The 23,558-nt window shown below is 34.6% G+C and overlaps 1 protein-coding gene across 1 annotated transcript in view; it reads left to right on the plus strand.

The window, feature by feature from the left end:
• Nucleotides 1–23,558, plus strand: part of PPFIA2 (PTPRF interacting protein alpha 2) — a 340,732-nt gene that overhangs the window by 214,632 nt on the left and 102,542 nt on the right. Inside the window, exons 4-5 of the mRNA XM_074166889.1 lie at nucleotides 1,859–2,023; nucleotides 13,416–13,490. Coding sequence (XP_074022990.1) covers nucleotides 1,859–2,023; nucleotides 13,416–13,490 — 240 coding nt within the window. The remainder of the gene's footprint in view (nucleotides 1–1,858; nucleotides 2,024–13,415; nucleotides 13,491–23,558) is intronic.

Raw genomic sequence — 23,558 nt, forward strand, 5'->3', positions numbered from 1 at the left:
ATGTGCACAGCATAGTTCAGTCAGATTCTGGCTACCCCAGGGCTAAGGAGTGGGGCAGAGTCCAGCTACAGAGAGAAGAAAATGTTGCAGCTGCATAGTCTCTTTTGAGAGATGGGGCAGAGAGTAGACTATAGCGTTAGAAATCAACTGCTGACTTACTTTCTTCCAGCTATCTTCTAATAAACTAGGTGGCCTAGAAAAATCACAAAAATATATGAATTTAGACCAAAATTTAGAATTTCACTTCTATTTATGATAGCAGTTAACTGTGTATTTAAGTACTGCTATGAATAGAAATACTCTGTAAGTATTTGGAAGCTATTCTGATCTCATCTGAGTTACAACCTTATCACATCCCTGTTCTGAGTTCCTGATGCCTCTGTGATGAAGAGGTCTCTTCAAATTTGCCTGTTACATTGGACTGCCTCAAATAATTAAAAATCCACCTAGATCTGCTGTCAGCCCTACAGGGATCAGATGACAAAGCTTGTGAATTTCTTGCTCGTTTGCTTTTGACAAATACAGGCCATCACTTGAATGCAGAAATGGTAAAAATACCCTCCTTTCTTTAAGTGCGTGGAGTCATTTCAATTCTTAATGTGTTAATATTGATTGCATATGTGTTCACTATTTTCTGTGAATGATACAGTTACTGTAACATAATAACCAGGTGCAAATCCAGACACAAGAACCTCTTTTGAAGCATCAAAGATAGCATCAAACCTAACCACTCCTGACTTAATAGAAATATATCGCAACTATAATGTGATTACACTCTGGCTTTGCTCTTCTATGTCTATTAAGTCATGTAATAATAAAGGTTTTTATGGGACTGAGAATAACTATGGATCACAGATAAATAAATCTTTACTGTTTGTAGCTATATTAAGAACCACATTGAAGGAGAAATAATAAACAATTATCCATTTAACTTTCAGATTTCCAGTTCATTGACTTAGATATAATGGTATGTTGTAATTACAACACATTTAACATGCATTATGATTCATGCATATACCTACCCTGCTTTAACCTTACAGCTAACCAATTCCTTTTCATGTTCAGATTGTAAGAACAACAATGGTAGCCCTATGAAATTATAGACAAATGGGGAATCTTCTATACAACGTCAACATAACATTTTAATTTTTTATTTAACCTCAGGGTAATAATGAAAAATAATTAACATATGTTTTTACAATAGGTTATTTACAGGTTATTTTACAGATATTTACAATAGCCTGAAATTTCTCTTTACAGACTTTTTTGTCTTCCATCATGTTTTTTGTACAACAGAGACAATATTTTAGAGTGACAAACACAATTAGCTGTGGCATTTAGAATGAATAGTCTTAAAAATTTATATAATATACTGTTTACTTTTGCACATTTTGTTAAGAAACTTTCAGTATGAATTAAAAATATATTACAGTTAGGGTGAATTGGTTATAAACTTCTTTAGCATTTTTGCATGATGCTTTAGACTGATTTTGGTTGCTATTTGGTTGTTAATGCTCATCAATGAATATCACAAAACATATTGTAAATATGTGGTTAATTTACTTAATATAAACTAATTATATTTATATAACTAGTTAATAAATAGTTAAATAGTGATCCTATGCTGAGTGATTTGTTGTTCTCGCTTTTCATAGCAGAGTTTTAAGTGGAATCATGAGTAGATTTCCTATTTTTCTATTTATTCCATCTGATTTAGAATCACGAAATATTGTCAATAGTTTCTCCCGCAATGATGTTGCCAAGAAAATTGCCGTTTGGCACCATGCAATTTGTAGTTAGAATTTCCATGGCATTTAGGTGCACAAAAATTAATAACTTTTTATATCAAATCCAATAGCTGTTACTGGAGCATTTGGAGTGCCTTGTCTCGAGACACGAAAGATCACTGAGGATGACAGTGGTGAAACGGCAAGCACAGTCTCCCTCAGGAGTTTCCAGTGAAGTTGAGGTCCTCAAAGCTCTGAAATCTCTGTTTGAGCACCACAAGGCTTTGGATGAAAAGGTACAGTATGGAAAAAAAGCTTACTAAATACACTCTTTGACTTACTTAACTGTACCTTATGATGCAGCAGAGTAAAAGTATTGTTTGTTAACTTCTTGGAACATGTCCTGTACTTACAGCATTTACACGTGTCCAGAGAAATCCGTAAGAATGTAGTATGACCAATAGCTGTAATGCACTTCAGGTCACTTTAGTTATCTTTTGTAGACAATAGTACTGACTTTTCAGAATAAGCAAATTTCACGCTCTACCAGATATACTTCTCCTATTTAGCACTAAATAAACATGACACCATAGAATTTATCATTTGTACGGTATGCTTTTATGTTATTGCTGAGAAAATGTAGGTATCTCAAATTTTAAAAACACACAGAGTAAAAAGGCAGAATGAGATGTTCCTAACTACATAAAGGAACTTGCCTCTTAAAAATTTTTAGGAGGGAAACCTCCTAAGTTTCAGAGATGTTTTTAGCATTTAGCATTATGTAGTAAATGCATAAGCACAGTACAAGTGCTTACAAGTAGGGTAACCTAAAATGAGTAGTAGAGCCTTCATTATCAGAGGTAATGAAGGGTTTGCAGTATCAAGAAAAAAAACACTGATGATAACTGCATATAATCATGCTAATTAAGGGTGTCTTTCCACTGTATTCCTGTGCTGGAAAGACTGCTTTGTGTGAATGAAACTTTGTGCAACTATGAGGTATCACCTCGAGCTTTACAAGAATTCAGAAATCCAGTTAATGTCTTGAAACAATATGCTCAGAAGACGATGTATCTGAATTATTAGTAAGTGCCTCAAAACTACACATGTAGGGAGCACGTGAGAACCATTGCTCACAAGCAAAGAACCTAGTTCCTTGTGGGGGTCTGTCTTGGCAGATTTGCTTGGACACATCACTGCAGCTGAGTTGCTTCTCTGTTTGAGGTGGTCAGGTAAGCAGAGCATTGTGCAGCACAACACCTGAAACTGCTGAGCTGTGCTGTGTCGTGGTTTAACTCAGCTCGCAGATAGAACCACAGAGCCGCTCGCTCACTCCCACCAGTTGCAATGAGGGTGAGAATCAGAAGGGTAAAACTGAGAAAAAACTTGTGGGTTGAGACAAAGACAGTTTAATAGGTAAAGCAAAAGCCACACACACAAGTAAAACAAAACAAGAAATTCATTCACTGATTCCCATTGTCAGGCAGGTGTTCAGACATCTCCAGGAAAGCAGGGCTCCATCACGCTTAACGGTCACTTGGGAGGAGAAACGCCGTCAGTCCAAACATCCTCCCCTTCCTTCACCTTCCCCCAGCTTTATATGCTGAGCATGGTGCCACACAGTATGGAATAGCCCTTTGATCAGTTGGGATCAGCTGTCCCTGCTGTATCCCCTCCCAACTTCTTGTGCACCCCCAGCCTACTCAGCCTACTGGCAGGGCAAAGCGAGGAGAAGAAAAGGCCTTGACCGCCTAGCAACTAATACCGCTAGTATTCTGTCAAAAGTTTTTCTCATCCCAAATCCAAAACATAGCACTATACCAGCTGCTAATAAAATTTAACTCTATTCCAACCAAAACAATGACATCCGTGTAGAACCAATTCACTGGTCTCACAGTAATAAATTTAACTTCTTTATATTCAGAAATATACTCAGAAAGTTGACTATATTTAAGGAACTATCAAAAGAAACAGCTTTATGAAAAAGGTAATTGTAGTTACATAGTAATGTTTATGTTTCATTGGTAATAAGGGTCTGAAATACTGTTTGTTATGAGTCATACTGGGTTAACTATCAGGTTCAAAGTTAAATTAATTTACCAAATATGTACCAAATCAAAATTTATTTTGTGTTTAGGTATATCTCTTAAGTTATATCTTCTATTCAGTTACATATCATAAAAACATATTTAAAGAAAATCTGGAAAAGGGAATATAATGACTTCTAGCCACTGCAAAATTTTAATTGTAATAAGATTTTGGATGTCATAAAGACTTATAAAATCTTGTATTATTAAAAATATCTTTTGAGGATTGATAGGGTTTATGGTCTGAGCTTTGATCTTTTATCTAACACTTTAAACATTGATAAAACTATAAAGAGAGTAGAGACCTGTTCTGCTTTTATACTTTTTGACACTGTTGGATAGGTATGAGAAATAATAAGATCTGAACTTTAAATAGATTCTGATTATGCAGCAGTTATGTACTTCTCACACATTTCCTTTTGTGAATGTTTTTGTGTTTAGGTACCGAGAGGCTTATTTTACACCTCATTTTGAAAATTATTGTACAGACTTAGATTGAAGCTAAACACAAAATTTTGACCTATACTCTTGAAAATTCTTTTTTTTTTTTTTTTTTTTTAATGTAACAGGTTAAAATCAGTGTTCAGTTCATTTAAAAATTTTGGAGAGACATAGGTACACATCTTATGTATGTGGTGGGTCTCTGTCCCAGTGGTAATGATAATTATCAGTGTAGAAAAATCAGCCATCTGCAATCATATTAACAGTGCATTTGTTACATTATAAAACAAGTTTTAAAATTGATTGGCCAAAATTACTTTTTCCTATATGCTATTCATCTATGCCTTGAACCTTTTTTATTTTGGTGTAATAAATCATATTTTGTTATAAAGCACTCCAAGATCAGTCAAGGAAACAGTTTAATAAATTATTTTAAAATAAGTTGTTATAAATCTAATACGTTATTTTCAGGTACAAATCCTGTATAAAATTATGTGTTTATGTTATAGTCTCTTTCTTTAGAAGGTTTGGATCAAAGATGTTTTAGATATCAACCAGATACCTGATAGTATAATGCTATAACATTATTCCAAACATTGTCAGCATTATTGGGATATATATTAAAAAAAAAGGAAGTAAAAAAGACTGCATACATTTAAATGTGCTAAAAAACCTTCATGGAATGTGAGTCATCTATTCTACACTTTCTTTGACAGAAATATGATATGTCAGATTTGTTTCAGACCCTTCAGAAATAAGGTATTAATCCACCTATGAAAATTTGTTGAAGTTATTCAGAGATTAGTAGAATAATGTAGGTTGGACATCCTAGAGGACATCTGCCCAAACCTCCTGCTCAAAGCAGGGCCAGCTGTTTCAGGTTGCTTGGGGTCCTGTCTAATAAACTTCTGAATAACTACAGGGATATATTCATACCCTCATTGTAATTTTTTTCCATACTACCTAGCTGGAATTTCCATTGTTGAATCTTGCACCTGTTCCCTTTTGTCCTGTCACTCTGCATCTCCAAGAAGAAGCTGGTTTTGTTTTCTCCACATCTTCTGGTTAGCTAGTTGTAGACAGCAATAAGGTCTCCCATGAGCCTTCCCTTCTTAAGTCTGACGAGACCGAGCTCTCTCAGCATCTTCTCATATGCCATGTGCTCCAGCCTATTACCAACTTGGTGGGCCTTCGTTGAAGTCTCTTGGTGTCTTTCTTGTACTGGGAGGCCCAAAACCAGATGCAGTCTCAAAAGTCCAGAGGGGAATAATCTTTTCCTTAAACCTGCTGACTGAACTGTATGTCTGGCCTTGTTCACCCCTAGGTCTTTTCTGCAAAACTGTTTTTTCTTTCTCAAGCCTGTCCTGTTGCCTGGGGTTATTCCTTTCATAATAATGGGATGCCACTTGGACTTTGTGTCACTGATCACAAATCTCTGAGCCCTGCAGTCCAGCCAATTTTCTATGCAGTCTATAATCCGCTTATCCAATTCATATCTCACCTGCTTTTTCTGGGAGTAAATAGAACATCTTACAGAAAGCCATGGTAAAGACAAAGTAAAAAAGATTCACCGTTCTTTGTTCATCCATGGAGCCAGTCATCATATGAGGCAATAAGGTTAGCCAGATGTCATTTGCCTTTGACAAAGTCATACTGGCTCTTGCCAATCACCATCTTGTTTATGTGCCTGGAAGTGGCTTCCAGGAAGATTTGCTTCATAACCTTCCCAACACTGACCAACTTGTACTTCCCTGGATCTTCCCAGGATAATTCCTGCCTTTTATGATGAATGACACAACATTTGTGGCTTTTCCACTCATCAGGAATCTTTCCTGACTGCCATTACCTTTCAAAGATGAAAAAGGCCTCACTATGATGAGTTAATCAAGTCTCTCAGCACCCTTGGATGCAGCCAATCTACTCCCTTTGACTTATGTAAGTCTTGTCCTCCTGTCTTGTGGGTTATGCTTACTCCCACAGACTCAGCCGCTATGCTCAGGGAGGCCTGAGGGAAGAATGTTGCAGTAAATACTGAGGCAAAAATCCATGGTATATGATACACTTATGTCATAGGAAATAAATACTGCCCCATCAGAAAGTGGACCCAAAACTGAAGTAGGTTAATGAATAAAGAGTAATGAAAACTGTCATAAGTGCATTGAAAATGTATCATCACCCTTTGCAAATGAATAATGGAAACTCTTCTTTAATTTTTTCTTCACAAAAATGTTGACACTGAAACCAATAATTTAGCTCTTACATAATTGAAAAAGCACATGATCTTTCCATAAAAATATTTGCCTTCTTTACAAAAATCCCAAGAAGGTCTTTACATTCTTCCTAAATGCAATTTTTTTTTCATGTTTTCACTTCCTACACTAAAACATCTCAAGGTGTTGTAACAAGCTCTGCCACAAAACTTGACTGGTCATGCAAGGATCTCTGTGTACACAGTACAAGAACTACAAAAATGTCCTCATTACTATAACAAAATGCATGGAAAAATACAAAACAGTCTGGAAGATGGAAAATAAAACGTACCAATTCAGGGTTCATGTTTCCAGGGAGGCCTGTTGAAGTATAAGGAGAACTAGGAATGATACCTTATTTCAAATAGCCTATTTTCTCTTTATATATTACATGAGGTCTGGGCTTTGCCTTTACCTTTTTTCCAAAAGCCAAAAAATAGACCACCACAGAGAGATCATGGCCATGATTGCATTATTCAGAGAAAGCATGACTGTCATTGACAATTATTTCAGTGTCTGACAGCTCCTTCAGCATCCCTTCACTCCTTGTAAAATGAAAACTTGTCATGAGCTTCCCATGCTAGAGAGCCAGTCCTGTTTGGCGGAACCCAATAGGTACATCTTAGTGAGTAGAAGGTAGTAAGAGGATGTTGTTATTCTTACACCATTACCATATGAGATCCTAGCCGTGCCAAACAACAGTCTTCATGGTCTGTTCTTACATAGTCGTACTATATTTTGTGAGAATTTTCATTTTAGGGCATGGGGTAATGAAAGAGTTAATTTAGTTTATAAATATTTACTATACTATTTGATGTGTCTCTCAAAGAAATCTCATTGTGTCTCCTTGGGTAAGTCATGTCAAAGCAAATTAAATTGATATTGTACTAACTGTATTATTATTATTATTTAGAAATTTAATTTGACAGAAGCTATACATATTTTCAAACAACTTCACGTATCTAATTATGCTAAAATTTTTAGATTTCTGGAAACACAAGACATAGGCAGTTATGCTACCAATTCTAGATTTTCTTCATGTTCAAAGTTAAATCCAGTGATTGTTTTTTCTAAGTGTAAGGTTAGGTTATGTGCCACAAACAAGGAGCATTGTTAACAAATGCAAAGTTTTAAACACTAGAGGTTGGGACTGATTATGACTAGGACCAATGTGAACTCTGACTTAATATTTCTAATAGTCTTTGCTATTGCCTAAGTCACTTGAAATTTGCAGCTGTATTCATAGGGAAGACAGTCTGTATGGAAACTTCTCTTCAGTTCATCACCCCTGACCTCCTTAATGCTTCAGGTCTCAAAGACTTCTCTTACTGCTGCTAAGTACATGATACCTTTCTTTGTTTTATTTCATGCAATGAAAAGTTGTAGAAATAATGTAAGACAGCACTATGAAATATTTTGGGATATTATATATGAATATACATGGAATAGTTTATAATACAGCAAATGAAAATGAGTCATTAAAGTCAAATAGAAAACAGAAGCTTAGATTAACTTCAAGGTTAGAATAGATATTGAGTATAGTGTATATCAAGAAGTACATACTACTTATATGCAATTCAGGAAGAACACAAACTAGAAAAATTATTATCTTATTTATACCATTCTATAGCTATAATTGACTTTTAATATCTGTATGAACAGGTTTATTTTCCTGCAGACATTTTTCCTATTTTGGTTTAAACATTGGATTCAACATTTAAAATGTTCATTTGGAAACAAGAAACTGTTTGAAGCAACTTCTTCTCCAAACTCATTGTTTTTTGGTCAATTTTTTAAGAAAAGTGTCCGGTTGATTTTCACAGAGTAAAGCAACTATCAGGTGTTATTGTCCTAGCAAAGATTAAAAAACCACTGGTTCTCTTAAGATTAATTCACAGCAGAAAAGTATATCTAATATTCTTGCAAATAAGAACAACCTATTCATGTCAACATTATCACTATCTTTTTATTCATTAGCAGGTAGCTAGGAGAGATTTTATTCAATAGATTGTTAATGAAAAAAAAAAATTATTCAATTCTAGCATGTGCAAGTGGTTTTTTAAAAGCTCTTTGTGGGCTGCAGATCTGGAGAGAAAGAAGAAAGAATTTGACAGCAAGGAAAAAAGTGGGAAGCAGTTGCTAGGAGACGGAGAAAGACGGGTGATATTTTGCACCGACAGCAGTGCTAACATGACATTGTCTGTGTTTCATTTCAAGATAATGTGGTTGCATTTAAAAGCCAGAGGAATACCCAGTCATCCGGGCACATATTGGGTACACCCTCTAACACGGAGAGAGAAACCCTTTTCTGCTGTGTCTGTGGCACTCTAAAGGGAATCTGGCCTTTAAAAATGCATATTATAGAATGTTCTGGCAGATCAGGTGACATCTGATCAGTCTTACTTTGTGAAACCTTATTTAGTAAAGCTTTATCCAGTGCCCAAGAAAACAGAAATACATTGAAGGACTATATGAACTTTAAGGAGTACGTTATTTCTGAAGTGATAAATACCATCTCACTAAGATAGTGCTTACTTCTATGAAGTACAGTTACTCACTGTCTTTGACTTACAGAAAAAAACTCAAAACAATTCTAATCATTAATTTGCATTCATCTTATGAAAAAACCCACATTTTTTCAGATAAAAATAGTTTGACTTTTTTCCAGCTCCTTTTTCTCTAACAAGACAGTGATCAGGAGCAACACCCTTTCCCGCACCTCTCAGAAATAAGGATGGTTCTGTTTGTTTTGTTTACTATAACATAAATTTGAACAAGGAATCCAATACAAAAATCTTTGCAATACATTTCTGTATGGTTTTTCAGAGGCTTTGGCTGTTGCCCCATATTTATATTTGAATGTTATTCAATATGAACTTACAAAGTTCAGGAAAACATTAATACAATTACTAACTGGTAAATATTGCTCAGAGTAAAATTGTTTTCAGAATATATGTATACCACATACATTAGTATGGCATTTGCAGCCCATATTCTTTCCTGGAATGTGAATGACCAAACCTGAAATATTTATTCAGCTTTTCTGTTCTTCATCGAGTTTATTTTGAAATCAGAAGAAGACTGTGAAAGAAATTTGAAGTGAGAAATAAAGTTACAGTTTCTGGGCTTTAAACCAGAGCAGATTTCTCCTTCAGAACACAGAGCTGATGTAGCACTTTTCCTCTTTTTCACTGATAGAACCAAAGACTTCCCTTAACTTCAACAGCTTCTATGTGTGTAGTTGAATATGAAGAATTATTTGCAACATTTCCAATGTCACCACGGCAAATGTGAATCTGAATTAGTTGTTCACCCACCAGATGAAAGGAAAAAAGAAGTCTTCTGTGCCAAGGCAGAGGTGCTTTCAGTTCCTTTAACAACAAATAAGGGCCATCAGATGGCAATTTTGGTTAGGTCATTATAAAAAAAGCAGTGCATTAACTGTGTACATACAAGGCAAGACAAGGCAAAGGGAAACAACTGCCAACTCTTGCTCTGTACCACACTGGTACTGTTCCATGTTGCTACTGACAATAGGCCAAGAATTAAAAAAAAAAAAAGATTTGAATATAATATCTTGATATTCAAAGGAAAGACATTAATTCTGTACCTATTTTTTCTGAAGTGCCATGTGAAAAATGTATCTCCTAAATTTTCTTTGAAATAAAATGCCTATTATTTCCAGGGAGTTTTGTTCAGGCTTTAAAATGTCTGTATAAAGCCCACTAGGATTCAGTTCTACAGTGGCACAGTGTATAAAGGTTAAGGATAATTTTTCTGATTCCAGCTCCTTGTGGAGCTGTGACATTCTCAGTAATGTGGCCCAGTTGGTTTGCAAATTCTAACACTATTCAATGTGAATGCCAGTGTTAGACATCTTATATTTTTTAAACATGCATTCTCATTTATAAAACACTTAGGCTTGAATACATGAAGGTTTCAGGAAACTTATGAAAATTTAAAGTAAAATTACCAACTCATTGCATTTCATTTTATCTATTAGCAACTGCTGTCTTGTGAATTTTCTCTCAATCATCTTGTCCCTCAGCAGCAATTGCAGCCAGGAGGACTGAAGCCAGAAAGATGACTGTTACTTTTCCATGTATTTTTTACATCTATACTGAGATTTCCGTTAAGAAATTGTTGTCTGCCAGCTCCCACTGTGTTTAGAAAGATTGAAATCAGGCCTCTTGAAGACAGGACTACACCCCTCACTGGTAGGACATAGACTTTAATAGTGGAGAGCTAGTGAAAGGCGAAAATGTTGGTGGGAAGAGAAGCAGGATACAGAAAGAGAGTTTTGGGATCTACAGAGGAATCCAGGAAACCTCTGGGAAGGCAGAGAGCATGGTAGGAGTAGAGAGAGGAAAGTTGTGAGTACTGGGTAGTGGACTCTTACTGCCTTGGACTTTTCATCCATCTGGATAAGGAAACAGGTCATCGAGCATCCCTTGGAAGCTGGTAGAAGAACTGGAGAAATAATGCTGTTTTTCAAGCAGAATATGATTTAAAAAATATGAAAAAGGGAAGGCGTATGAAGTAAGAAATACTTTATCAGCCACTTAAAGTTTTTCAACTACAGCCAGAATAATTGCTGCATTATACATTTAGTGTGGATTATTTTTATGAAAAATAAAATTAGACAGAAATTATGAATAATTTAAAATGAGTAAATATAATATTTCAAATTAATTTTACATATTCCAAGTGTGTTATAATTGAATGCTAAAAAAATTATTTAAAATGACTGATGATAGCTTACGTACTACCATCAACTCAAAGCTTTATGAGGATGTTTCCAGGAATTATGTAGCTCATTTTGGAAAGCAAGCTTTTTGATTAAAGATTTTTTCATCTTTGATGAAAAATAGGACAAAAATTTAATAAGTAGCAAAACCATTTTAGGTTTCATTGCATATTTTCACTGCATTCTGTTGTTTTGGTGTATGAAAGCAGCTGAAACAGGCATGAAAATTTGTAGTGATTTTCACTCTTTTCACTGCCACTCAGAGATGGCTCAGTCACTGTCACTCAATATGGCTTAAACTTCATTTGCATCAGGTGAAGAACAAGCACAGTCAGTTACTGCAGCTCAGCTATTGATTACATAGTCACACCCTATAAGAAATGCCTGGTTAAGCTTCAACATGCATCTTTGGGAACATTAACAGTAGATTTTTTTCTGTCTTATTAGTGCTGAAGAAACAGAGGGAAATTAATAAATCAGAAAATTGCCTGAAAAGTTGAGGATTCTTTCTAATCTTGAGAGCATCTTAGTATTTCTTATACCTTAACAATCTTCAACTCACTTTTCTTTTGCTCTTTTGAGCACCTTGCACTTCTGATTTCTGTTCTGTTAAGGCTAGCAATATTATTTAGTGTATAGTAAAACTATACTTACCTGAGAGCATTCAAACAATTCATGTGAATACATAAAACACATTTTCAATTTTTGTTTCTTTTAATAAAGCTGAAGTATGTAAAAATGATGAAATAAGTACTCATAAGCAACTATATTTGCATTTTTTAGGAAGCCTGAATAGCTTTTTTTCTTAATGTTCATTTCCTGAATATCTATTTGATTTAGTTAGTTTTAAAGTTTAATGAACATGCTAGGTTATAGTTTTGCTAAGTAAATTTCATCTATTAAAGTCTAAGCCATTCTTGGGATGTACTGAGTCTATTTGCAAAATTTCACTTCTATCAGTAGTAATGGAAAATAAAGTATGTAAGGAAAGGTAATAATTTATTAGACTAAAAGGTATCACTGGAAAAAATATGAAAGCATTAGGACATACACTACCTTTTCAGGGATTTCCTGTATTTGTCAAGGGTATGAAAACAATTTCCAGCTACATCTGATGATGTAATAGAATATCCTAACTTTCCCTATAAACATTGCTGATAGCCTTAAACATGCTTAGATCATCAGCTGAAACAACATTACTGCAGCATAGCTGGAATGGGGATAGAAATATATCCTGACTTTTGACTGATTGGCCAGGTTGTAAAGTCATTTAATGCGAGGTGCCTAATGAAGTTGTGTAGGTTAGGAGAGGAGATGTCATAGGCTTCCTTGATAGTCAGAAGAGAGTCACCTACGCATAGTATTGAAGATCACTTCAGGTCTGACTTGCCTTTGATCATATTGAGAGATAGGTGGCTTAATTTCCAGTTTAGGTTGCCTGTTGGTACATGAGCTGACGCTAAGCCTGAGCACTCAAGCAACAGTAAATATGTCTTCAGAGGTATTAAATTATTATCATTATTTAATAATAAATATTTAGTAATATATAATAGTAATAATAATAATAGAGTAGATTATAGATATCCTTATAAGAGAATGAGTCATCTATGAAAGTGGTACAAACACAGCAGTCTTTTCTGCTTATAAGAGTATATCTTGTTTACAACTTTTTGCAAAAACCAAACAAACTGCATGATGATATAAAAAAACCTTTAGTATGTGTGCCTGAGACAATGCTGCAAGTTATTTTTTCAATGAATTTGTTGTATTCAATTAATATGAACAGATGAGTTATCTTCCATGGAGTGGACTTAAAACTTCTGCACATGTTTTTTTCCTTATCCTTTGAAAAAGATGCTTGTGAATGTTTTATTCTTATGCCTGATGTGGTCTTAGGATATTTGCATTTGCTGTGTATTCCATAAAATTATAGGCAAACTAGGGAACAGCTGTATGGCATTTAAAGTCTGACACCTACTTTCATGGGTTAAGTCTTCCTATAGTTAGATTTAAATGTTTACTACTCAGCATGTCTCTTGAAAGGTTGCAACACACATGCCTGCAAACGGACTGGCAAGGCATACATTAGTGCATATGGCAGATTATATAATCTTTAAAGACTGATAGAATTACGTTACTGCACATATTTTGATTTTTCTTCTAGGTAAGGGAACGACTGAGGGTTTCTTTAGAAAGAGTCTCTGCACTGGAAGAAGAACTAGCTGCTGCTAACCAGGAGGTAACATAAAACACTTTCTCCCCTTTTGAGGTTCAGTTTCTCTAATACTCTCTCCCTTGTGTTCCCTCTCACTTTTCTTAAAACTGTCAGAAAAAAAAAAAAACAACAGATAAATTACATTCTAAGTAAGCAGGTGGGTAAGGTGGTTGTTAGATTAATGCAACCTTCCAGTTACTGATTTATTCCCTTCTTCTATTCACTTGTGAGCAAGCCAAAAACCAAGAGGTAGTGACAGATTCACAAATTTCTTATTGGACATGAAAAAGGAGTGAACCAATGAATATGTCAGATACTATAAACAATTTAATAACCTGAATTTCCACTTTACTGTAAAATTAAGTAAAACACGTTATATGAATGTTAACATTGATGGAGGAAGGATTATGAATCACCTTGAAGTTTAAGTTTTTCTCTTTCAATTGCCGTGTATCATGGTGAACTGTGGTGCCATATAGCTATTGTGAACTTGGACAAGAGATTTTTTTCCTGTGCAGTAGTTTGCAGACTGTTCTCTTTTGTTCGAAAGGGTGAACAGCAACACATAATTGTATTGCACACACAAGTGTACACACATATAGAAAGGAATTTTGCACCCCAGAGAGACAATTCTGAGGACAGAAAATATAAATGATGGAGTCTGCTGGTGACTTTACCATTCCCATCGTGTTCTGTGTCCCCACCTGAAGTGATCTCACACTGTCAAAAATAAGTCAGACAAGCAATAGAGTTGTATTAAAGCTATTTTGGGTTATGTCCATTTACTGGTGTCATTTTACTCAGCCTTAAGACAGGAGCTGAAAACAGCCACAGAAAAACTTAAAGTACTACCAAATAATTATGGAAAAATGGAACACCTGTAATTCAGAATAATGTGTGATAATCACAGAATCACAGAATCACAGAATCACCTAGGTTGGAAGGGACCTTTTAAGATCATCTAGTCCAACCGATTAAACAAAAAAAAAAAAAAAAAAAAAAACGAAAAACAAAAAACAACAAAAAAAAAAACCACCAACCACCAAACCCAACAAAAAAACCAAACAAAAAAACACACACAAAACACCACCCAACACTAATCCATATCCCTGAGCACCATTACCATAATGTAAAATAAAGACTCCTAAATTAATTTTTTTCCCAATATTATGCTAGAAAAGTTACATTCTTGAAGTAACTTCTTGAATCTGAACCTGGAATAGGATCTGCAATCAAGGTATTAGTACTCCCTTTTCTAGATCTTTTGAATCACCCCTTTCTTCTCTGAAGTAACTGTATTTCATCTGTGAAAAAATAAAATCCCTCTTTTATTCTTTCATTTCAAAATATCCAGAATACTTGAGTTAAAATTATTTATTTACACTATGTTGCATAATCTATTCTTTGCACTAGTGTTTATTAAATAGAAAGCAGTCCTTCTGGTCAGTCAAGCCAACTAAGATGTATCACATTCCTCTAATGCCTCCCATTCATGATCCAATTAAATCCAAGTTCACTTCACTGGGCATGGGACCAGGACTTCAGAACATTGACTTGTTATTTGGAGTTTTAAAATAATTAGTGAAACTTGTATTGACAGTAAGGAGTAAAAACACACAACAGAATTTAATTAAAATAGGACTTTCATAGCCTGTCTTGCCTCAAATCCTTAGGAATTTTGTACAAACTTTGTGTCTACGTGATACTAAAAGCATTTAGAAGGACATTTAATCAAGCAAGCATAATATGATCATTAACACAATCTGAATACTGTTATTCCAGTTTCCTGTGAGGAACTGTTAAAGCTGAAAAATGGAAATTCAATTAAATAATAATGAAAAAGAGCTAGATGGGAAGAGATGTAGAAGAAAATGAGTGGATTATTTTCAAACCGTTAATGCATTTGAACAAGAGTTCAGATAATGTTCACACAATTAGTTATTTAAATGAGATAAAATTAATTAGAGAACTGGAATATATAAGCCTGTTTTTAGATTCCACTAGATTCCACAGCGAATACACAGGCATGAAATGTAAAAATTTATTATACTATATATGAAAATAAATGGGCCATGTTTCCAAAGGATTTGAATATGTTTTTCAGTAATTTATGTATTCCTGTTATTCAGTGTCTATTCTCCCGAGATAATTCACATTTTCTTTCATATCCATTTTGTCATACTGATAAGAAAAGTGTACTACATATTCAGACTATATCTAAAGATAAAATGATGACAGTAAATTGGTCCCATGATTAAACAAGTATATGATTAGATATAAAAAGTATCAGAATTAGGCATAAAAAAAATAATAGAAATTTATAGCACTTTTCTCTGAAAGCTTATGGCTGTGTCTCTGATGCAAAGCAATAATGAGAAACTGCAGACGCTCATGAGTATTTATTGGAAATATCTGTATATAAAAGAGAAAAATTGAGACAGAGAGAGAGTATAGCTTTCCATCATTAGGTGGTAAATAATCTCTCATTTAACAGTCTTCCTAGCATGCTACAGACATACCAAAATGATTGAAAACATCTGTAACTCTGGCAAAGTTGATTTCAGTTCTAGTTGCCAAAACCATCTTACAAAGGACTTCATATTTGATAGGGAATAGTGATACACGCTTACTTCAAACTGCACAGGCAATTGAGATGGCAGTTGGACCTGTTGGGTGAACTTAGCTTGTGTAGCTAATACTCGTGTAATCACACAAGGGTAATAGAGAAGGGCTTTGGTCTGTGGTTCCAATAGTGGCCATTGATATGGCATAGGTCACTGTCATTGATTCATTTGAATTTCTCAGAAATAAGAATGTCTGCCAAAGGGTTCATTTCTCTTTTAATTCTGTGAAGGCAATAATTTATATAAGAAAGTGATTGTTTAGTTCACCTCCTTTTCACATAAATGCTACACAGAAATTATTTTGATTTTATGTAATATTTTTAATATGCTAGCAATTTGTAATATTTTTTGAGAATCAACTCACTCTATAAGTTGCAATATAAAATATGCATCAAATTATCAAGGGAATCCTTATGTTTACTACAGGTTTAACAACAATGTTATAAGGACAGAACTAAACCAAATCAGTTACATTAAGTGTTCTACTGAGTATGAAGTCTTGGTTTTAAATTGTGTCAAGTTGGAGGATACTTACAGGGTGCATCAGCTCCTTATAAAACCATGTTTACAAAAAATTAACATTATACTGTATCTTACAGAGCAGGGGATTTGGTTTAGAAATAGGACTCTTGAATTTGGGTGTCTACATGTGAGCCGCATATATAAAATTCGCCTGTAGTCTGTGGAGCTCTAGTAAATCCAGTCTGCCAGATAACCTGGCAGTTCATCTGCCAGGGTTGCCAGATGCAAGAGGGGAGCTGTATCTTTGGAGCTAGAGGTAGGGAAGGAATACCCTTTGTCACTACAATGACACCAAATGCCTATGTGAGGTAACTGACTATCACAACAAGCACATATGTAGACATCTAATGCATAGCCAAATTTAGGTGTCTTACTCCTTACGAACAGAAGCAGCTCTCTACATCAGATAGTGAGCTTCTAGATATGGGGAGATACAAAATGAGCCTCTATTATACTTAAAGAGTAGATTGACATTTCTTTAAATATATGTTTTACCGGGGGAAAAGTTATTTGACTACATATTTTATTTTGCTGCAGCTGATTATTGTCACCTTTAAACATAGCAGCAATCTGGATTACTTCTAGTTTTCATGCATATTGGGGCAAGATAACTGTCTAGAGTAATTAAATTCCATAGTCATCCTTATAATATTTGCTTTTTATCACCAGTTATCACACAATGTTCCCAAAATTATAACTTTTTTCTTTTATAGTTATACTGGAAGCCATGATTTGTTCACAAATGGTAGATGCTGTCCTGTTCACTGTGTCTGTTGTAGTTAAGATGAATAGTAGATGTTGTTAACAATTTTCTGAAAAAAATTTACCTCCTGTTTTTAGTTAAAATGGCTATAAAATATAGCTACAATTTCTTCCCCCTCAGGTGCTTTTAAAATGATGGTGGTTTTCATCTGGTTCCACATAACCCATGGTCTCTCCAAATAGTTTTGTTGCTGAAGGTTATTATTTGCAAATAGCAATTAGACAAGCTGCAAGTGGTATATCCAATACCAAAGCTCAATAGCACAATAGTACCTGTCTATGAGCACATTGAAGGCAAATGTGATGTTTTTCAGTGAGTGTATGAACATTTTCAAATTCCAACAGGGTTCTGCTAACCAGCTTCCTTCTTACACGCTAATTGTAGAAGAAACAGTTTCATTTACAAGGGAGGAGGGATACTAATTTTCCTTCCTGGTTTTGTCATTTGTGATCTTCATGGAAATCAACTTTAATATTGAAATTACTGACAAGTTAACCTCTTTTGTTTCACAGCTTTTGAGATCCTATTACTAGCATTATAAGTGTGAGTCTTTGTTAAAAGTATACTAAACTACAGCATGTGTAAACAATACGCTAAGATATTTCTTTAGTGCCATATATCGCCAGGAACTCGAGCTCTAGTGGCTTCCACAGTGCAGGGATACATAGATTATAGACAGGTGGTACCATGGCCCGTAGTGATGCTTTTAAATCCCTTTCTGCTGCAATGTGCTGTGTTAAATGACAATTGTTGTGATTTCCATTAACAGATTTCACTGCTTCCAAGAACTCTCAACAAATAGTTTCCCAAAAAATGACCTTTAGAGCTTTTTCCCAAAGCTTGTATGTTAAATTAAGCTTTATACATAGTTAATATTCTACTGGGAAAAAGTAATTTTTTTAATGACTGTACTTACTTTACACATGAATTTTCTCCTGCCCTTCTTAAGCTTTTATTCAGCCCTTGTAAAATCTTCCCTTGTTAATAAGAATCATATGATAAGTGGCTTTCCAGAACCCTTTTTTGTTTCTGGTTAATATGTTGGCTTTTCCAGCTTTCCTTATTAGTAGAAAATGTGACATGGAAAATAGAGCTTTAATTACATTTATAATCTCAAAGATATACTTTAGGAATCCAGAGAACACTGGGACTGTGTAGAATATGGAATTAGATAAATTACTGGTTTTGAATTTATGTATCACCGAACTACCATACACTTTCTCCAGAATTTGTTGAAAATGCCAATACGATTTGCAAATGGCAATGCTGCTTGCAAATGTCAAACATTATATTGCTTCTGTCAATTGACACATACATTATATTTAAAACACTTAGGCTTCTTTTTAAAACCACGTTCTTACAATTTCCACTTGAGTCTACAGAATTTTACTCAATCTTTGAGGATAAATTGAACTCCTGGAGCTATCAGAAAGATTGCAGGAGATTTGGACCATAGATCTCTGCTTCATATAACCGCATGCATTCTCTTATTTGGGTAGTGGGTTTCTTCCTGACAGTGGGTTAGTTTATTCATTAGCGTGCCCTAATGCTATTTTTTATAGCATCCATGAAAGCATTCAAAAATTATTTCCATCACTGAAGAGAAAGAATGATTTGCAATTTATGATTCTTTATATTCTATACGAGAAACACCAGAAAATGTACCCACCTATTCACCAAAGAACATTCAAATACTACGTTAATTGCCTAACTTTTGTATGCAGGGCAAGTCTAGAAAACATTGAAAAATGCAGATACTTTATCAGTTGAGAACAGTTTTGACTCTGACCATAATATCATTACTGCTAATGAAATATTCTATAATATTTAGTATATATGTATTTTAACATAAAACCTCAGCTAACTATGGTGTGGGGTTGTACATGAAAACATACCCTTATCCCCAGCTGTTTCAGGTCCCATTAGCTTAAGGCGTTTTTGTTATGGTGGCCTTAGCCTTTGTATGTAAATACAATGAAAAGTGGTTTCTAGAGTAGAAATGTTGTTAAAGGAATAGTTTTCTGAGAAAAATTGCATGTGCATTTCTGTGTAATATACACGGAATTTCATCAATCTGAAATTCAGAAATGATAGATATCAAATCTCTGGATGAAACTGTGTGAAATTCAGTGACTTTTTTTTTCTGAAGAAGTCCAGGCTAGAGGGTTTATACGTTTCTGTTGACTTTAACTATAATTTTGTGTGAAAAATCTGAAACAGCTTTCATCCATAGTACCTAATTTTACCATATTTTCTCAGAGTGATGTAACTGAAAGTTATTGCTTTGAAAACTCTCTCTTGTGTATTAATTTTTTATTATTTTTTTATAAACTATAACTTTTCACAGGTCTCACTCTGGGGAGACCTTCATTGTGTTCTGAACTTTAATTTTAAATGTCTGTATAACTGTGCCAAATTATATCTTTTCTGCAAAGTTGCACATAATTAAAAATATCTTGCTTTGAAATGTAATCTTTATATGCTATATGTAATTGCTTTTCATTCTGCCTTTAACCTTAGCCATCTAGTTAAATGTTAAGTCTGCAAAAAGTTATTGTTGCCTTTAAGTTTTAAATGAAGTAATGAAGCAAAACAATTATTTTTTGTGTGTGGATGTTTCTTATACTCCATGTTCCACAGCATTAAATTCTGTCTTTACATATTTGAATCAGGGTGTGTGACATGGCAGCTGAAGAGGTTGAAACAGCAACACTACATCCTTCATTGACTTTTTTTTTTATAAAGTCAAAAAGAAATAAGTATGAGAAATAGCCAAGTTGCTATAGCTGTTTCATTTTGTGTCCTCAAATAATTCTAATCTAAGTTCTTGGAGGAAAAAAAGCACTAAAATTCTTTGTGAATATTGAGGGTGGCAGGGCTGATCTCTGCATTGCCATCAAATCAAAAGCATTTTTCACTGAATTCAGGGCTGAATAGGTCTAAAATTCAATGCGTTTTTCAGATAGTCAGTTAAGAATATTAATTTCTATTGGCATATTTGACGTGAACATCACTATTCCACTTGCAAAAGTAGTTTCTCAATATAATTTCCATAAACATCTACCACAAAGAAAAAATTTTCAAACAATTTTGAGTACAGAAATAATATATGTTTTCTGCAGTGGCAGCAGATAATGATTTTTCACATATTTTAGTATTGGTACACAAAAAATCTTGGTTAAAAATGTTTGTAAATTTAATTTCACCTTTTATAATTTTCCTTAGTCAGTTGGGCTTATTTCTGTGTTGGCCACAGTGTACTCTTGGCAATCCAGTAATACATGTTAAATAGGTTCATCAAATTCGGTCTTCACTGAAATGATTTTGTAGAGCAGAATAGCGTAGCTGCCCAAATGTCTTAGGGTATTTTCAAAAGAGATCCTGAAATGCAGTGTTCTCCTACCCCTTCATTTAGCACGTTGCCACCTGTAACAAATCCTAAAATACTGATAGCATGTTCAAATTTTGCATTGACTTTTCATCTAGTTTGAATGCCTGATATGTATTCTTTGGACGAAATGAATTTTTAAGAAAGACTGTGATTAATAGAAAGAGTGCATGGTCTGTGCTTAAGTGTTTGTGGAGAGCTTCTTGAGGGAAAGCGTAGCTGAAGGGAGAGGCTTTTTATTCCTTCACAAATCTATTGTGATTAATAGTTCTAATCAAATCTTTGATATCAAGTGCTTGGTAACTTGCATATATTACTCTCCTTTCAATATCATGTCATAAATACAATTGTTACTTTCAATTTTTATTTTCTGAATATTCTAAAATCCCAAATATAAATGGATTAGGGTGCTTCAGGGTATTACTACTGTTAAGGAAGGAGTAAGTTTCTTCCACTGAAATGATCGATGCAGGCTAGCAAGCATCTCCACTGCAATTTTGATATTTTTCTTAGAACCTTGTGTCATGGCTAATGCTTCTTCATTTTATATACTTGTGAAACTTTTGATGGAATTTTTTATATAAAGATTTGTGACTAGAGTGAATCCCAGTGTCACAGATTCATCATTGAAGAGTAGAGTTTAATTTTACTCTGATTATTCACAAAACAGCCTGAGATCTATTGCACCTCTCAGTTTTCTGCTACGACACATCCTTATGTATCCATAAGCATACATAGATTATACTTAAACTGATATAAGCTGTTAATTGCACTTTCTGAAGAAAAGAAATATCTAAGTTTTCTGAGATAAGGCTGAAAGAAACATGGCACAAGGTAAAAAAAGCTATGTAAAACTCTGATGTGCTAATTCCTCTTTATTTACTGTTCCTCCAAACCTGCTGTGCAGTTATGGAGCAATTGTTTAAATATACATTAAAAGAGCAGACAGCTAGATATTTGAAATCTAGTTTGCAAATCTCTTCAAATCTACTTCATTTTTTTGTCTGACAGAAACATTTGACGTAACAAAACCTTGGTCACCCATGATTAGAAACATGGGTGGTTTAATGCTTTGATTTTATCTCTGAATAAATGTTGACTGGAGATTAAAAATTCCCAGTTTCCTCTAAATGTTGCAGTACAAACGCTCCATAAAATTAGTATATTCATCAGAATGAGCATAAACTTAATCCAGTGTATTCTTTTGTATGTATGTTTTAAAAAACACTTCTAGAATGTTCATTATGAAAACAAATTTGATGCTATTACTCTACTGTAAAAATGTAATCTTCCTTTTGTGCATTTTGTGGCAAACACAAGCATGTACTAAATTCATTACTGTATAACACTTTAATGTGAGCATTTCCTGCAAGAATTTGTGGAGATCCTCTTCCAACCTTGTTGCTCTGTCTACATCTTCCATCTGCTGGATCTGCTGAGTTTCTCCTTATCCGCTTTTTCTGAAAGCAGAGACAGGCTTAACTTTGCTTTTACAGTCTCACACTGACCTAGAATTTTGCAGTGATGTCACCTGTTTCAATCCTTACCACATGAATTCTCCCACATTCCAGAAAATTTCCCCTCTAGCCTTGCAGTGTTTTCTTACCCGTTGTTTCACATAAGAAAAGTTTTGAGTAACACTTCTTTATATCACTCCTTAAGCATCATTCCTGTCACCTTCCCCACTGATTATTAAGCAAGTGATAATAAATTTTTAGTCTTTCAAATCTTTTCTTTTTTCCAACTTTTTGGTCCAAATAACTAAAGAAAGATAAGTAGGAAATCTGTGGCAAATATTCATAGTGTTCTTATGTTTAAATGTTATATTCTTACTTTTATAATACCTGTGGTCTAAGTCTTCAGACTTTTGCCTTTGAGGTGAAACTGTATTTCTATTTGCATTAAAAATTGTGGCCTAATCTTTAGTACAATTTAGAGTGTGGCAGACATATAAATATAGATTGGTATATTTATTAGTAATATAGTCCATCTTCACATTTATATTGGAGTGTTTTTATTGCACGTTTACTATGATTATTATTGCATTACTACGCTCCCAACAGTGCTCCAGTAAAGGACCAGGACTCCACTTTGTTGTAAAAAAAAATATAAAACATGGCTCCTGTTCAATACCATTTATACTATAAATTTGCCTCGTAGTGTCCGTTGCTCATACAGCTGTGGAACGGAGACCATGACTGTAAAGCCAAGCAAGGTAGCACAGTAACCTGCGCAATATATGTGGTGGTCATCACTTAACTTTTTTACTGTCACAGGAGCTCTCTGAATATCACTCACAGGATTCAGGCTAATCTGATCCTTTTTGAATATTCTTGCTCATGTAAGCGTTGAGGTCATTTTAAGTGGGGTTACTGGTTTACTGTTCCTACAGCCAAAAGGGTAGAATGCAGTCCGATAGAATTCATGGGTGCAATGATCGACTTCGTAAGTATTGATAGATCAACTTGGCTAAATTGTATAACTTGATTTTTGACAGCTGATGGCTGTAGTGGCATCTACTCAGGTGCACAGTCTGCTACACAATTGTTGTCCTGGTACACCGCATAAATCCTGGTATGCTGCATGAATCCTAGCACCCTCCCTGTGTCGTAACTCCATGCTTGGGAGTTCAATATTGAGTACATGCTCTCACCCCAGCTCCATGTGTGGTTTTTTAATGGAAGAGAGGCTGGGGATGCAGTCAGGGAGGGAACGATAGTGCTCTCCATGAGGTCCTGAGTGTAAATAACTGTAAAACATGCTATTCAGGGCTCACTATATAACACAACTGCTCT

This window comes from Numenius arquata, chromosome 2, assembly GCF_964106895.1.
Source record: "Numenius arquata chromosome 2, bNumArq3.hap1.1, whole genome shotgun sequence".
NCBI classification, from domain to species: domain Eukaryota; kingdom Metazoa; phylum Chordata; class Aves; order Charadriiformes; family Scolopacidae; genus Numenius; species Numenius arquata.